Source organism: Arachis ipaensis, chromosome B9 (assembly GCF_059453495.1).
Source record: "Arachis ipaensis isolate K30076 ecotype BB chromosome B9, ASM5945349v1, whole genome shotgun sequence".
In the NCBI taxonomy this organism is placed as follows: domain Eukaryota; kingdom Viridiplantae; phylum Streptophyta; class Magnoliopsida; order Fabales; family Fabaceae; genus Arachis; species Arachis ipaensis.
This window is the reverse complement of record NC_142444.1, coordinates 150,298,665-150,316,890: the sequence shown is the minus strand read 5'-3', so window position 1 is coordinate 150,316,890 and position 18,226 is coordinate 150,298,665. Positions and strand designations below refer to the sequence as shown.

At 36.7% G+C, this 18,226-nt stretch overlaps 1 protein-coding gene and 1 pseudogene across 1 annotated transcript; one reads left to right on the top strand and one right to left on the bottom strand.

Annotated features, from left to right (window-relative positions):
• Positions 1 to 583: 583 nt before the first annotated feature.
• LOC110266316 (putative F-box/LRR-repeat protein 9) lies at positions 584 to 17,668 on the bottom strand. The gene is made up of 2 exons (XM_021110703.2): positions 17,244 to 17,668; positions 584 to 1,604 (listed from the first exon to the last, which is right to left on the bottom strand). Exons 1-2 carry the CDS (start codon positions 17,666 to 17,668, stop codon positions 764 to 766), a joined length of 1,266 nt encoding a protein of 421 aa, XP_020966362.1. The 3' UTR covers positions 584 to 763.
• Positions 6,278 to 11,474, top strand: LOC148546782 (uncharacterized; annotated as a pseudogene).
• Positions 17,669 to 18,226: the final 558 nt, after the last annotated feature.

The following is an 18,226-nucleotide window of genomic DNA, read 5'->3' as shown; positions in this document are numbered from 1 at the left end:
TGAACCGAAAATTTATTTAGACACCAGATTATATTACTTCAAATAAATTACCCACTAAAACTAAAGTGATGTTTGCTACCTTCTATTCTTGCCCCCTCTGCCTTTTGTTGTGTGCCACAATGCCATGATGAATGGAAGAAGAAGAAGATTTTTGGTGAAGATTCTAAAGTTCATTTGGAATTAATTACTCACTAATCTTACTTCTTTTTGTCAATTAATTACTCACTATATAATCACCCAAAGAGGAAAGTAAGGGAAAACATAATAGAATATTAAGTTCAGAACTAAAAGTATTATAGGTAAACCAATACAAGACATTATTAAACCAAATCCAACTCGTGAAATAGATAAAACAGAACAAAGCAAAGCAAAATTCTTCAACTGAGAATGTAATTTCTTATTGGCATTAATCATAGACCAAGATATTAACCTGTCACTGCCAAAAGCAAAATTCCAAGCATAGTTGTAACACTTCTAATTAGTTAGTTTACTCAATATTAAATACAAAAATCTTTTACGACATATCTATAAATCTTTTTTGGTATAGTCATCAAAGACAAGACATGCAAGAAAATAAACAATGCGACAAAAAAATATCATATTTAATTCCTTATCAACAAATAATATCTTGTACCAAACCAACAAAACCAATAATAAACACTCAAAATAGCTAGAAAATTAAATCATCAATTGCACATCTTTTAGTTTTCAAAATTGGCCATATGATATCTCTATCCTCCCACACCTCCTCTTGTTCTTGAATTCAATCTTGATAATAATAATTGTAATTCCTCTCCAAAACACATGCTTCAGAGGTCAATCTTGCTTGCCTTTTCTCCATGTTTCTTCCCTTTGGATACAGTAGGCGTTCTTTTTTCCGGCGAGATCTTTGAAGCATTTTGAAATTTTTAGTACTCTCTCGCCTTTGCCTTCTTCTATTTTTCATAGTGACCCATATCATATCGATATCCTCCCAAACCTCCTCGTCTTCATATTTTACTACTAATTCAAGTTTGGCTATTTTTTCATCTTGAAACCTGTGCCATTGCTCTACTAAATAGTTGAAATCCGAATTCTTGAGTGCCTTTTCACAAGGTAGTAAAGAACAAAACTCATAGTCAATTGTTGATGCACTTAAAATTGGAAGTCTAAAATCCTTGATTCTTCCTTGCAACATTTCTATTATTATTTTTCTTTTCAAATCAAGGTTGATACAGTGACGTAAATCTAGAGATTTCAGATGTGGACAACCGTTAAGAATAGCATGCAAACCATCATAATCCAAATTGCTTTCAACAAGTTGGAGATGGCGTAATTGTGGCATGCTTCGTGCAATAGCATATGCATATTCATTACCGGCGAGGAGGTGACAAGAAGAAATGTCATCATAACAATACTGTCGGTGGTGGCTGAATTTGAAGGTTTTTAGAAGAGGGCAAGCTTGACCAAAAGATTCTAAAGAAATCGGGAGAATACAGTGGCAATTGGTAATTTCAAGCTCCTCAAGCAAAGGAAACTTCTTAGCCGAGTCACACAACACTCTTTTTGATATGCGTGCGTAGTCGCACTTGTAAAGTCGTAAACGCCGAAGACGACTTCCACAACTGTATATAAAATCACCAATACAATCATAACATTATTATCAAAAGGAATTTTATCATGCATTGTTAAATAGGGATATTTTTGGATCTAATCTCCATATCCGCGGTATTTATTCGAATTCAATCCGTAAGTTTATTGGATCGGATTCGATCACACTTATAGAATCGAATTATAAATTTTATGTAGGTATTCACATATTCCGGATTAGTTAAAAAAAAATTTTCTTTTGTTTTATTTCAACTAATAATTATCATATATATTATATTATTTTAATATTATTATTTAAGAAAATTATGTTTAATATTTTTTAAAAATAAATATATTTAAAAAGTAGAAAAAAATTTATTAATATTTTTTAATAAAAATAAGATTTTAAAAATATTTTTATGTTTTGCGAATATATCCGATATCCAATCCAATCAAATCAGCAAATGTGCGGATGGGATCGGATCCAAAATAAAAAATTGCGGATATTAGATCTGATCCGATAATTTTAGTGCAGATCAAATCGAAATTTTGGTCATATCTGATCCGATCCGCCTATGTTACACTTGTGGTACATAGCCGGTCCCAAACCCGGATAAAGGAGGAGGGTTGTGTTAGGTCTTCGGCAACCAACATAAAAATATAGCCGAACCCCCATGACATGAATCAAAGACATTATTGCACTAAAGCTAGGTCGTTGCCCGGAAGCAACGCGCCGTATGGCTCGAGTACGGTGTCAAAGCAAGAGCCGCTGCATCGGTGCTCGGATGTAGTGTTAAATGAGCAAGGGTTCTCGCGTTTTCGTGAACGGACAAGGGTAAATAAGCTAGTTCACAAAGTAAAAGGTAAAGGTCGAAGCGACAGAAGATTGAGATTTGGGACATGGAACACAGGCACTCTAACAGGAAAGTCCATGGGGTGGTGGACACCATGACAAGGAGGAAGATTAACATTATGTGCCTACAAGAAATGAAATGGGTTGGTGCAAAGGCTAGGGAGTTGGATACTTCTGGTTTCAAACTTTGGTATACAGGAAAGGTGAAGAATAGGAATGGGGTTGGAATAATTGTGGATAAGCAGTGGAAGAAGGACGTAGTGGATGTCAAGAGGGTGGGAGATCGGATCATCTCTATCAAACTTGTGGTGGAAGGAGGTGCTTTCCATGTGATTAGCGCCTATGCACCACAAGTGGGTTCAGACGACAACACAAGATAAGGTTTTGGGAGGACCTAGAGAGTTTGGTTCAAGGCATACCTTTGGGAGATAAGATTTTCTTAGGAGGAGATTTAAATGGCCATGTTGGGAGAGAAGTGACTGGATATGGGAGTATTCACGGAGGCCATGGTTTTGGGGTGATCAATGTCGAGGGTAAAACTATTTTGGACTTTTCTTCAACCTTTGATCTTCTCATCGCAAATACATGTTTTAAAAAGAGAGACGAACATCTTATAACCTATAAGAGTAGCATGACAAGCTCTCAAATCGACTTCTTCTTGTTGAGGAGAGTCGACCGAAAATTTTGTATTAACTGTAAAATTATCCCGGGAGAGAGTTTGACAACACAACATAGGGTGCTCGTCATGGATTTTTGCGTTGAGCAAAAGTTGAGAAAAAGACATCATACAAAGAACCCAAGGACGAGGTGGTGGCAGATGAAAGGTGAGGAACAAAGAAGCTTCCTAAGACTGGTAGGAGAAGAGGCAAAGTGGGATGGGAATGGAAGTGCGGAAGAGATGTGAAGGGAGATGGCAGAAGTTATTAGAAGAACAACAAAAGAAAATTTTGGTGAATCTAAAGGAATAGGACCAAGAGACAAGGAGTCCTGGTGGTGGAATGCGAGTATACAAGAAAAGATAAAGATAAAAAGGGAATGCTTTAAAGAGTGGTCTTTATGCCGCAATGCAGATAACTGGGAAAAATATAGGGCAGCTAAGAAAGAGACAAAAGTGGCTGTAAGTGAAGCAAAAACAAGAGCATATGAGGGTCTCTACCAGTCTTTGGGCACAAAAGAAGGAGAAAAAGGTATATATAGAATCGCAAAGAGCCGGGAAAGAAGAACGAGAGATTTGGATCAGGTTAAGTGCATAAAGGATAAGGATGGAGAGGTATTGGCTCAAGAGGAGAAGATTAATGAAAGGTGGAAGAGCTACTTCTACGAGTTATTTAATGAGGGACAGAAGACTCTTCCGAGCCTTGGTCGATTATGCACAAGGGAAGAAGATCAAAACTTTGACTACTATCAAAGGTTTCGAGACTTCGAGGTAAAAGAGGCTCTAAAGCAGATGAAAAATGGCAGGGCAGTAGGACCTGATAATATCCCGATTGAGGTTTGGAAGGGTCTTGGAGAAAAAGGCATCAACTGGTTAACCAAGCTTTTTAATGAGATTTTAAGGTCAAAGAAGATTCATGATGAGTGGAGAAAGAGCACATTGGTACCTATCTACAAGAATAAGGGGGATATACAAAGTTGCGGAAACTATAGAGGGATTAAGCTTATGAGTCATACTATGAAGTTATGGGAAAGAGTGATAGAACGGAGGTTGAGAAAAGTGACACAAGTAACAGAGAACCAATTTGGATTTATGCCAGGAAGATCTACCACTGAAGCGATAAACCTATTAAGAAGGATGATGGAGAGGTATCGTAGTAATAAAAGGGATCTACATATGGTGTTTATTGATTTGAAAAAAGTGTATGATAGGGTACCAAGGGAGGTCTTATGGAAGGTTTTAGAAAAGAGGAGAGTAAGGATCGCATATATTCGGGCAATTAAAGACATGTATGATGGGGCCACAACTAGTGTGAAGACTCAAGGTGGTGTGACGAAGAAATTCCCTATTGGTATATGATTACACCAGGGATCATCCTTAAGTCTATACCTTTTCACATTAGTCTTGGAAGTACTCACAGAGCACATCCAAGAGCCTCTGCCATGGTGCATACTTTTTGCCGATGATATCGTCCTTATGGGAGAGTCAAGGGAAGACCTAAATAAGAAGTTGGAGTTATGGAGAGAAGCTTTAGAAGTATATGGTCTGCGCATAAGCCGTAGCAAGATGGAATATATGGAATGTAAGTTCAGTCTGAGAAGGGAAAACCCCAATATAGAGGTGAAGATTGGAGAAAACATCCTAAGAAAAGTTAAAAGTTTTAAGTATCTTGGGTGCATCATACAGGATAATGGAGAGATTGAACAGGATGTAAATCATAGGATCCAAGCAGGTTGGTCAAAATGGCGGAGTGCATCTGGTTTTATATGCGACAAAAAAGTGCCTTTAAAACTTAAAGGTAAATTCTATCGCACCACTATAAGACCGGCTATGCTGTATGGTACGGAGTGTTGGGCGGCTAAAGGGGAGCACGAACATAAGCTGAGTATGGCAGAGATGAAAATGTTGAGATGGATGAGTGGTCATACGCGATTGGATAAAATAAGGAATGAAGATATAAGGGAGAGAGTTGGAGTAGCACCCATTGTGGAAAAGATGGTTGAATCGCGTCTCAGGTGGTTTAGACATGTGAGAAGAAGACCGATAGAACATCCAGTCAGGAGGGTGGATGAGATGGAAGATGGACAAAGGGCGAAAGGCAGAGGAAGACCTAAGAAGACCATCCATGAGGTGGTCAAACGAGATCTACATGTAAACGGTCTCTCTGTAGACATGATACATGACAGAACACAATGGCGTCGTTTGATTCATGTAGCCGACCCCACTTAGTGGGACAAGGCTTTGTTGTTGTTGTATCTGATCCGATTCGCGTTCATCCCTTGTTGTATGATTAATAAAATTTATTATTTTTTATCAATATTTAGATAATATTTTAAATTTAAAATTTTAGTAGTATAAAATTAAAATATTGACTCTCTAATATAGTGTTTTTACTAAACATATAATTGATAGGAATTAAAATTCGAGGAGTGCTAGGAATCAACAAATTTTGTAATTTGTAGCCATCATTAATATTTGTAATGGTATGAAATTACATCTAATGGTATAAAATTGTTCACTTTTTTCTTGCTGATAAAATGTTGGTCAAATTTTAATAAAACTGCTGACAGCCTTAGACTTTCTCTTAAAATTAATTGATAAAAACAGAAATAAAATAAATAAATTTGACTTTTATAAGTATAAGAAAAATATACAGAAAAATTTTTACAAATATTCTTTTTCTATTATTAGAACTGTCTTTTGAAATATAGTTTACTTAAAATTGTAAACCTATATTTGAAAAAAAAACTTTTAATAAATACAAATAATAATATTATATTTAATAAAATAATTTTTATAATTAAGATTTTTTTTATTATATCAGACTTTTTAATTTTAATAAGAGTATATACCCATTTTGGTTCTCAAAGAATTTTGGACCAGACACTTTAGTCTTCAACTAAAATTAATTATTCGAATGGTCCCTAACAATTAATTCCGTTAGTCACTTAGGTCCTTGGCTCCGTCAACTCTAACAGAAGACAAAATGGTCCCTGACAACTCTAACAAGGAACAAAATGATCACTGACAACTCTAACAAGAGACGAAATGATCCCTTACCCCTTTATTCGAAAAGGACGCTATTCTTCTCCAATTTTTATCATATCTCACATAACCCTAACATTCATACTCTCCTTCTTCACCTTCACAGTTTTTTGTTCCATCTTTTCCTTCCTTTTCTTTACCTCCAAGATTAAGCCATGGTGTAATTGCCACACGTGTCTCACATACCTCAACATTTTATGGACCACACACTTCCTAAAACTCTATAACTGGTACATCCACCTCCTCTGTGATGAGCGGATAATTTATACACTTTTTGGCATTGTTTTTAGGTAGTTTCTAGTAGGATCTAGCTACTTTTAGGGATGTTTTCATTAGTTTTTATGCAAAATTCATATTTCTGGACTTTACTATATGTTTGTGTATTTTTCTGTGATTTCAGGTATTTTCTGGCTGAAATTGAGGGACCTGAGCAAAAATCTGATTCAGGCTGACAAAGGACTGTTAATGTTGTTGGATTCTGACCTCCCTGTACTCGAAATGGATTTTCTAGAGTTATAGAACTCCAAATGGCGCACTCTCAACTGTCTAGTATAAATAGGACATTTTACTATTGTATTAGACATCTTGGTATCTATCTTTGGACGTTTAGTTCTTAGACTTTGGAGGCTGGCCATTCGGCTATGCCTGAACCTTGATCACTTATGTATTTTCAACGGTGGAGTTTCTAGACACCATAGATTAAGGTGTGGAGCTCTGCTGTACCTCGAGAATTAATGCAATTACTATTGTTCTTCTATTCGATTCAAGCTTATTCTTATTCTAAGATATTCGCTGCACTTCAACCTGATGGATGTGATTATCCGTGACACTCATCATCATCCATCCTTATGAACGCGTGCTTGACAACCACTTCCGTTTTACCTTAGACCGAGCGTGTATCTCTTGGATTCCTTAATCAGAATCTTCGTGGTATAAGCTAGAACCCTTTGGCGGCCATTCTTGAGAATCCGGAAAGTCTAAACCTTGTCTGTGGTATTCCGAGTAGGATTTAGGGATTGAATGACTGTGACGAGCTTCAAACTCGCGATTGTTGGGCGTAATGACAGACGCAAAAGAATCAATGGATTCTATTCCGACATGATCGAGAACCGACAGATGATTAGTCGTGCTGTGATAGAGCATTTGGACCATTTTCACTGAGAGGATGGGAAGTAGCCATTGACAATGGTGATGCCCTACATACAGCTTGCCATAGAAAGGAGTAAGAATGATTGGACGAAGACAGTAGGAAAGCAGAGATTCAGAAGGGACAAAGGATCTCCATACACTTACTGAAATTTCCACCAAGGATTTACATAAGTATCTCTTTCATCTATTTTATGCTTTATTTATTATTATTTTCGATAACCATTATAACCATTTGAATCCGCTTAACTGAGATTTACAAGATGACCATAGCTTGCTTCATACCAACAATCTCCGTGGGATCGACCCTTACTCACGTAAGGTATTACTTGGACGATCTAGTGCATTTGCTGGTTAGTTGTGCGGAGTTGTGACAAAGTGTGATTCACGTTTGAGAGCACCAAGTTTTTGGCGCCGTTGTCGGGGATTGTTTGAGTTTGGACAACTGACGGTTCATCTTGTTTCTCAGATTAGGTAATTTTCTTTTCAAAAAGTTTTCAAAATTCTTTCAAGATTTTTTTTCTTTGTTTTCGTTTTTCCAAAAAGTAATTTTCGAAAAATCCAAAAAAATTATAAAATCTTAAAATAAAAAATATTTTGTGTTTCTTGTTTGAATCTTGAGTCAATTTTTAAGTTTGGTGTCAATTGCATATTTTTAAAATTCATGCATGGTGTTCTTCATGATCTTCAAGTTGTTCTTGATAAGTCTTCTTGTTTGATCTTTATATTTTCTTTTTTTGTGTCTTTTGTTATTTTTTCATATGCATTTTTGCATTCATAGTGTCTAAACATGAAAAATTTCTAAGTTTGGTGTCTTGCATGTTTTTCTTTTCTTGAAAATTTTTCAAAAATAAGTCTTAATATTCATCTTGATCTTCAAAGTGTTCTTGGTGTTCATCTTGATATTCATAGTGTTCTTGCATGTTTTCTTTGTTTTGATCTTAATTCTTCATGTTGTGAGTCATATTTGTGTTTTTCTCTCTCATCATTAAAAATTCAAAAAAAAAAAATCTTTTCCTTATTTCTCTCATAAATTTCGAAATCTTTGGGTTGACTTTGTTAAAAATTTTTAAAATAAGTTGTTTATTGTTAGTCAAGTCAAGATTTCAATTTTAAAAATCTTATCTTTCCAAAATCTTTTTCAAAAATCAAATCTTTTTCATTTTTCTTTTATGATTTTCGAAAATTTGAAAATATTTTTCAAAATCTTTTTTTTATCTTTATTTCATGATTTTCAAAAACTTTACTAACAATTAATGTGATTGATTCAAAAATTTGAAGTTTGTTACTTTCTTGTTAAGAAAGGTTCAATCTTTAAATTCTAGAATCATATCTTTTAGTTTCTTGTTAGTCAAGTAATCAATTTTAATTTTAAAAATCAAATCTTTTTCAATCATATCTTTTTCAAAATTGATTTCAAAATCTTTTCTAACTTCTTATCTTTTCAAAATTGACTTTCAAATCTTTTTCAACTAACTAATTGACTTTTTGTTGTTTCTTATCTTTTTTCAAAATCACCTAACTACTTTTCTCTCTCTAATTCTCGAAAATCACCTCCCTCTTTTTCAAAATTCTTTTAATTAACTAATTGTTGCAAACTTTAATTTTAATTTTATTCCTTCTCTTAATTTTCGAAAATCACTTATTATTTTTCAAAAATAATTTTTGAAATTCTCTCCCTCTCATCTCTTTCTATTTATTTTATTTATTTACTAACACTTCTCTTCATCTTAAAATTCGAACCCTCTCTTCCTCTCTGTGTTCGAATTTTTCTGTTCTCCTTCTTCTATTCTTTTCTTTCTTCTACTAATATAAAGGAATATCTATACTGTGACATAGAGGATTCCTCTTTCTTTTCTGTTCTCTTCTTTTTTATATGAGCAGGAGCAAGGACAAGGACATTCTTATTGAAGCAGATCCTGAACCTAAAAGGACTCTGAAGAAGAAGCTAAAGCACAACAATCCAGAGAAAACCTTATAGAGAATCTCGAAAAAGAGAGAAATATAGCCGAACCCAATAACAATGGTGGAGGCACAAGGAGGATGCTTGGTGATTATACTACACCTACTTCCAATTTTTATGGAAGAAGCATCTCAATCCCTGCCATTGGAGCAAACAATTTTGAGCTGAAGCCTCAACTAGTTGCTCTAATGCAACAGAACTGCAAGTTTCATGGACTTCCATTAGAAGATCCCTATCAGTTTTTAACTGAGTTCTTGCAGATCTGTGAGACTGTTAAGACTAATGGAGTAGATCCTGAAGTCTACGGGCTCATGCTTTTTCCTTTTGCTGTAAGAGACAGAGCTAAAACATGGTTAGACTCACAACCTAAAGATAGCCTGGACTCTTGGGATAAGCTGGTCACGGCCTTCTTGGCTAAGTTCTTTCCTCCTCAAAAGCTGAGCAAGCTTAGAGTGGATGTTCAGACCTTCAAGCAAAAAGATGGTGAATCCCTCTATGAAGCTTGGGAAAGATACAAACAGTTGACCGAAAAGTGTCCTGCTGACATGCTTTCAGAGTGGACCATTTTGGATATATTCTATTATGGTCTATCTGAGTTCTCTAAGATGTCACTGGACCATTCTGTAGGTGGATCCATTCACCTAAAGAAAATGCCTATAGAAGCTCAAGAACTCATTGACATGGTTGCAAATAACCAATTCATGTACACCTCTGAGAAGAATCCTGTGAGTAATGGGACGCCTCAGAAGAGGGGAGTTCTTGAAATTGATGCTCTAAATGCCATATTGGCTCAGAACAAAATGTTGACTTAGCAAGTCAACATGATTTCTCAGAGTCTGAATGGATGGCAAAATGCATCCAACAGTACTAAAGAGGCATCTTCTGAAGAAGAAGCTTATGATCCTGAGAACCCTGCAATGGCAGGGGTTAATTACATGGGTGAACCCTATGGGAACACCTATAACTCCTCATGGAGAAATCATCCAAATTTCTCATGGAAGGATCAACAAAAGCCTCAACAAGGCTTTAATAATGGTGAAAGAAACAGGCTTAGCAATAGCAAGCCTTTTCCATCATCTTCTTAGCAACAGATAGAGAATTCTGAGCAGAACCCCTCTAGCTTAGTAAACATAGTCTCTGATTTATCTAAGGCCACTTTAAGTTTCATGAGTGAAACAAGGTACTCCATCAGAAATTTGGAGGCACAAGTGGGCCAGCTGAGTAAGAAAATCACTGAAACTCCTCCTAGTACTCTTCCAAGCAATACAGAAGAGAATCCAAAAAGAGAGTGCAAGGCCATTGATATTGTCAATATGGCCGAATGCACAAAGGAGGAGAAGGACGTGAATCCCAGTGAGGAAGACCTCCTGAGACGTCCTTTGAACAAAAAGGAGTTCCAAATTGAGGAACCTAAGGAATCTGAGACTCACCTAGAGACCATAGAGATTCCATTGAACCTCCTTTTACCATTCATGAGCTCTGAGAACTATTCTTCTTCTGAAGAGGATGAAGGTGTAACTGAAGAGCAAGTTGCTCAATATCTAGGAGCCATCATGAAGCTGAATGCCAAGTTATTTAGTAATGAGACTTGGAAAAGTGAACATCCCTTGCTCATTAGTGAACTAGATACATGGGTTCAGCAAACTCTACCTCAAAAGAAACAAGATCCTGGTAAATTCTTAATATCCTGTACTATAGGCACCATGACCTTTGAGAAGGCTCTATGTGACCTGAGGTCAGGTATAAATCTTATGCCACTCTCTGTAATGGAGAAGTTGGGGATCTTTGAGGTACAGGCCGCCACATTCTCATTAGAGATGGCAGACAAGTCAATAAGACAAGCTTATGGATTGGTAGAGGACGTGTTAGTGAAGGTTAAAGGCCTTTACATCCCTGCTGATTTCATAATCTTAGACACTGAGAAGGATGAGAATGAATCCATTATTCTTGGAAGACCCTTCCTAGCCACAGCAGGAGTTGTGATTGATGTTGACAGAGGAGAGTTAGTTCTTCAATTGAATGGGGACTACCTTGTGTTTAAAGCTCAATGATCTTCCTCTGCAACCATGGAGAGGAAGCATGAAAAGCTTCTCTCAATACAGAGTTAAACAAAGTCCCCACAATTGAACTCTAAGTTTGGTGTTGGGAGGCCACAACCAAACTTTAAGTTTGGTGTTGAACCCCCACATTCAAACTCTAAGTTTGGTGTTGGGAGGTCCCAACAATGCTATGATGATATGTGAGCTTCATGAGAGCTCACTGTCAAGCTATTGACATTAAAGAAGCGCTTATTGGGAGGCAACCCAATTTTTATTTATCTATATTTCTATTGTTCTTTTATGTTTTATTAGGTTTATGATCATGTGAAGTCACAAAACAATTGCTAAAATTAAAAACAGAATAAAAAACAGTAGAAGAAACAGCACACCCTGGAGGAAGAGCTTACTGGCGTTTAAACGCCAGTAAGGAGCATCTGGCTGGCGTTCAACGCCAGAAACAAGCAGCAGTCTGGCGTTTAAACGCCAGGATTGCACCCTGAGGAAAGCTGGCGTTTAACGCCAGCAACAAGCATCAGGCTGGCATTAAACGCCAGAAACATGCTACATTTGGGCGTTTAATGCCAGAAACAAGCTTCAGTCTGGCGTTAAACGCCAGGATTGCATGCAGAGGGCGTTTTACATGCCTAATTGGTGCAGGGAAGATAAATCCTTGACATCTCAGGATCTGTGGACCCCACAGGATTCCCACCTACCTTCTCCCTCTCTCTCACACCTTTTCATAACACTCTTTCCCAAACATAATTCACCAATCACCTCAATCACTCTTCCCCATCACCTATTCACCACTCACATCCATCTACTCTTCCTCATAAACCCCACCTACCTTCAAATTCAAAATCTCTTTCCCACTCAATCCCACCCTACATGACCGAACCATAAACCTCCCTCCATCTCCTCCATTTTCTTCCTCTTCTTCTCATATTCTTTCTTCTTTTGCTCAAGGATGAGCAATATTTTAAGTTTGGTGTGGTAAAAGCATAGCTTTTTTGTTTTTCCATAACCATTTATGGCACCTAAGGCCGGAAAAACCTATAAAAAGAGAAAAGGGAAGACAATTGCTTCCACCTCCGAGTCATAGGAGATGGAGAGATTCATCTCAAGGGTCCAAAGCTCAGTAGTAGAGCATTTGACTGCACATCAAGAGAGCACACTCATGGACCTCAACAAGAGCATGAGGAATTCCCTCATCAAGAAATCCCTGAGATACCTCAGGGGATACATTTTCCTCCACACAATTATTGGGAGCAACTAAGGATAGGAGCACCAAAATCACTAGGGATCAAGCAACAAAGGCAAGGAAGAGACATAGAGGAGCTCAAGAACACCATTGGTCCTTCAAGAAGAAGGCGCCACCATCACTAAGGTGGACTCATTCCTTAACCCCTTGTTCTTATCTCTCTGTTTTTCGGTTTATGAACTTCATGTTTGTCTATGTTTGTGCCTTTACTACATGATCATTAGTATTTAGTAATTGTCTTAAGGCTATGAATAATTCTATGAATCCTTCACCTTTCTTAAATGAAACATGTTTTTAATACAAAAGAACAAGAAGTACATGAGTTTCGAATTCATCCTTGAAATTAGTTTAATTATATTGATGTGGTGACAATACTTTTTGTTTTCTGAATGAATGCTTGAACAGTGCATTTTTTTATCTTGTTGTTTATGAATGTTAAAATTGTTGGCTCTTGAAAGAATGATGAACAAGAGATGTTATTGATGATCTGAAAAATCATAAAATTGATTCTTGAAGCAAGAAAAAGCAATGAATAACAAAAGCTTGCGAAAAAAAAGTGGCGAAAAAAATATAAAAGAAAAAGAAAAAGCAAGCAGAAAAAGCCAATAGCCCTTAAAACCAAAAGGCAAGGGTAAAAAGGATCCAAGGCTTTGAGCATCAATGGATAGGAGGGCCCAAGGAAATAAATTCCAGGCCTAAGCGGCTAAAATCAAGTTGTCCCTAACCATGTGCTTGTGGCATGCAGGTCCAAGTGAAAAGCTTGAGACTGAGTGGTTAAAGTCGTGATTCAAAGCAAAAAGAGTGTGCTTAAGAGCTCTGAACACCTCTAATTGGGGACTTTAGCAAAGCTGAGTCACAATCTGAAAAGGTTCACCCAGTCATGTGTCTGTGGCATTTATGTATCCGGTGGTAATACTGGAAAACAAAGTGCTTAGGGCCACGGCCAAGACTCATAAAAGTAGCTGTGTTCAAGAATCAACATACTTAACTAGGAGAATTAATAACACTATCTGAATTCTGGGTTCCTATAGATGCCAATCATTCTAAACTTCAAAGGATAAAGTGAGATGCCAAAACTGTTCAGAAGCAAAAAGCTACAAGTCCCGCTCATCTAGTTAGAACTAATATTCATTGATGTTTTGAGATTTATAGTATATTCTCTTTTTTTTATTCTAATTGATTTTCAGTTGCTTGGGGACAAGCAACAATTTAAGTTTGGTGTTGTGATGAGCGGATAATTTATACGCTTTTTGGCATTGTTTTTAGGTAGTTTCTAGTAGGATCTAGCTACTTTTAGGGATGTTTTCATTAGTTTTTATGAAAAATTCACATTTCTGGACTTTACTATATGTTTGTGTATTTTTCTGTGATTTCAGGTATTTTCTGGCTAAAATTGAGGGACCTGAGCAAAAATCTGATTCAAGCTGACAAAGGACTGCTAATGTTGTTGGATTCTGACCTCCCTGCACTCAAAATGGATTTTCTGGAGCTACATAACTCCAAATGGTGCGCTCTCACCTGCGTTGGAAAGTGGACATTTAGGGCTTTCCAGCAATATATAATGGTACGTACTTTGTTCGAGCTTAAACGACGCAAACTAGCGTTCAATGCCAGTTCCATGTTGCATTCTGGAGTAAAACGCCAGAAACACGTCACAAACCAGAGTTAAACGCCAAAAACACGTTACAACTTGGTGTTTAACTCCAAAAGAAGCCTCTGCACGTGTAAAGCTCAAGTTCAGCCCAAGCACACACCAAAGTGGGTCCCGGAAGTGGATTTCTGCATTTAGACTTATTTCTGTAAACCCTAGTAACTAGTCTAGTATAAATAGGACAATTTACTATTGTATTAGACATCTTGGTATCTATCTTTGGACGTTTAGTTCTTAGACTTTGGGGGCTGGCCATTCGGCCATGCCTGAACCTTGATCACTTATGTATTTTCAACGGTGGAGTTTCTACACACCATAGATTAAGGTGTGGAGCTCTGCTGTACCTCGAGAATTAATGCAATTACTATTATTCTTTTATTCGATTCAAGCTTATTCTTATTCTAAGATATTTGCTGCACTTCAACCTGATGGATGTGATGATCCGTGACACTCATCATCATCCATCCTTATGAACGCGTGCTTGACAACCACTTCCATTTTACCTTAAACCGAGTGTGTATCTCTTGGATTCCTTAATCAGAATCTTCGTGGTATAAGCTAGAACCTTTTGGCGGCCATTCTTGAGAATCCGGAGAGTCTAAACCTTGTCTGTGGTATTTCAAGTAGGATTCAGGGATTGAATGACTGTGACGAGCTTCAAACTTGCGATTGTTGGGCATAGTGACAGACGGAAAAGAATCAATGGATTCTATTCCGACATGATCGAAAACCGACAGATGATTAGCCGTGCTGTGACAGAGCATTTGGACCATTTTCACTGAGAGGGTAGGAAGTAGCCATTGACAATGGTGATGCCCTACATACAGCTTGCCATAGAAAGGAGTAAAAATAATTGGAGGAAGACAGTAGCAAAGTAGAGATTCAGAAAGGACAAAAGATCTCCATACACTTATCTGAAATTTCCACCAAGGATTTACATAAGTATCTCTTTCATCTATTTTATGCTTTATTTATTATTATTTTCGATAACCATTATAACCAGTTGAATCCGCCTAACTGAGATTTACAAGATGACCATAGCTTGCTTCATACCAACAATCTTCGTGGGATCGACCCTTACTCACGTAAGGTATTACTTGGACGACCCAGTGCACTTGCTGGTTAGTTGTGTGGAGTTGTGACAAAGTGTGATTCACATTTGAGAGCTCCAAGTCTATTGGCGCCATTGTTGATGATCACAATTTACGCGCACCACTCTGCACTTCACCCACCAGAAGCATCTACTTCCACGTCGTCGATAACATCATCTCAAACCCCGACAACGTCCATGACATCCTCAAGACCAAGTTCCACAACTATCCCAAGGGCACGCCTTTCTCCACTCTCTGGCAAGCAATATAGATTGTTGGACATTAGGACATCATGAGAAGATTATCCTTAGACATCATATACAAATTCTCATTTGAAATAGACATTGAGTGCTTCATTCCTTCTTTCCCGAAGTCCAAGTTGGCAGACAGTTTCGACCTCGCATCCAAGCTATCGGTACAATGAGCAATGTCACCGTTACCGCTCATATGAAAACTGAAGTGATTACTGAACATTGGTTCGGAGAAGAAGCTGAAGGAAGTGATCGAAATGGTGGACAATGTGGTCATAGAGTTGATAGGGCAGAGGAGGAGGGAGATGGCAACGACGACGACGGGTCTTGACAAAACAGACTTGCTGTATAGATTCATGGGATCCATCGAAGACGACAAGTAGTTGAGAGACATTGTCATTAGTTTTCTGAGTATGAATTGGTTGAGAACAAGTTGAGGATTTTTTTTCCTGTGAACATTGAAGTTGTAGAGTGTGCATTGTGTAGCTTGAAGTTACAGTGTTAGACTATTAGTGTTATGCGAGATATGATGGAAATTGGGAGAGAACAGTGTCATTTTCGAACAGAGGAGATGAGGGACTATTTTGTCCCATGTTAAAGTTGTCAGGGACTATTTTGTCCTCCGTTAGAGTTGACGTTGTAAAGGACCTAAGTGACTGACGAAATTTATTGTTAGGGACCAATCGAGTAATTAATTTTAGTTGGGGACTAAAGTGTCTGGTCTGAAATTCTTTGAGGACCAAAATGGGTATATACTCTTTTAATAAATATAATTAACTTTAAAAAATAATTTTTTAAGTATTTTTAAGAACATCTTAACTTTAAAAGCTGTAACTATAAACATATAATTTTTTATTTACCGAATATAACACAAATAAAGTGCTAATAATATCTTGATAACTCTCTAATAATTAGAATTATATTTTCATATCTTTTATGATAGTTTATGATTTTATTTTATTAAAATTTAACAAAAAAATGTCTAGTTTAGATTATTGTTAACTAATATTATTAGACAAATAAAGAGTGATATTTGTATAAATTTTAGATTATGATAAAGGTAAAATCAATCAAAGAGACACAAGCATGCATAAAATCAAATGACAACTCGTAAATAATGCAACTTATTTGGACTAGAAAAGAAAAACAAAATGCAGAAAAGTAACAAAAGCACATGATTTCTATCAAATTAAAACTGCAGTGTCATGAAAGTTAAGAAAATCAAATTGCCAAATGAGAATTACATTAAAATTTTATGAAAATTCAAAGATTTTCAACTGCCACGCACAATCACATTTTCTTCAAATATACATGTATATGTTGAGTTGAAAATACTACATTTTTTCCTCTATAAAAAGAAAACTCACTCAAAATTTAAGACATAGAGTTTTTAGTGAAAAATACACTCATAAACGAAAATACATTATAGAAAAAAGATAGTTATTAGAGAAAATTAGAGTTTATAATCAACAATCCAACTTCACTTTTCAATAATATACAAATTTTTTTATTACTTGAACTTAGTAGTGCACTTATTAAAAGGTGTGGGCGTCTATCTCACTACATGCTTTTCTAAAATTGTTTACCAAACCAAGCATAAATATAACTATAATTTGATTTCACTTCCAATAAATTATGAGAATTTTTTTTTGAGAATCCTTAATCTACAATTTTCCACAATAGAATATATATGTATATGTATGTATGTATAGATGCACTTACGAATTAGCGATGTGGTTGAGGAGATCTTTGGTAGCAAAATAGTCAATACTTATGTCCACCAAGAGACCGCAGCTGCGTTCGATGGTACGGCGGCACAGCGAACTCAATTGGTAGTCCATGAATTTGGGAACCCCGACGACGCGCATGTTGATCACGCGCCACGTGTACGGATCCTTGCAGATGGTTCGCCAGAGCATACACACTCGCTGGGCAGTGGTGAGAACCTCTATGGCTCCCAGTTTCTCGAAGATGATAAGAATGAGTTCCACCGGAAGATGGAGCCAGTTCCTACTACTCCTCTCTTCTTGGCGTTCTTGGTGGGGGCGGCGCAATAATGGATTCGTATACCAAATGAATGATGGAGGTGTAAACAAGCGGCGTTGGAATTCCGCTTCTATCGCATAACTCGGACAATGAAGATGCATTTCTCTTTTTGCCGTTTCGCGAGACTCGAGAGAACAATGCTTATTTATATACACGTGTTTGCTACTTGAGGCGCAAGCTAGAAAGAACAAAAGAAGGAATAGGGTTTGAGTTGGATGAAATTTTGAGGTAAGTCATGGTACTGGTGTCATGAAAATTAGGGGTGTTTATTAGGGGTGTTTATGATCCGGCTCGATCCGAAGATCCAGCCTGGTTTCGAACTTTTTAAGAGTTAATTTGGTGTGATTTTATTAATTTAGGGTCGGGTAAAGGTCTCAAAACTAGATTTGATAGATTTGGTCATTATTTTGGGTCGAATCCGGGTCATGGTTTGGGTCATCCGAATTCGGTCTGGTGGCCCGGTCATTATTGATCATATATAATTAATATTTTGTGTTATTAGTGATGGATAGATGATGACTATTCTTACGTGGAATTTAAGTATTGTAAACCTTAATATTTTGTGTTATTAGTCATTATAAGACTATAAGTTAATATTTTATATTTAAAATGCGTAAGACTTTAGACTAATGCATAATATTATATTATTTGTATTGATT

Coding starts and splice junctions, on each gene's coding strand:
- LOC110266316 (XM_021110703.2), bottom strand. CDS start 17,668: ATGCATCTTCATTGTCCGAGTTATGCGATAGAAGCGGAATTCCAACGC. Junction 1,605..17,243: donor CTCAACCACATCGCTAATTC/GTAAGTGCATCT, acceptor TTTTATATACAG/TTGTGGAAGTCGTCTTCGGC.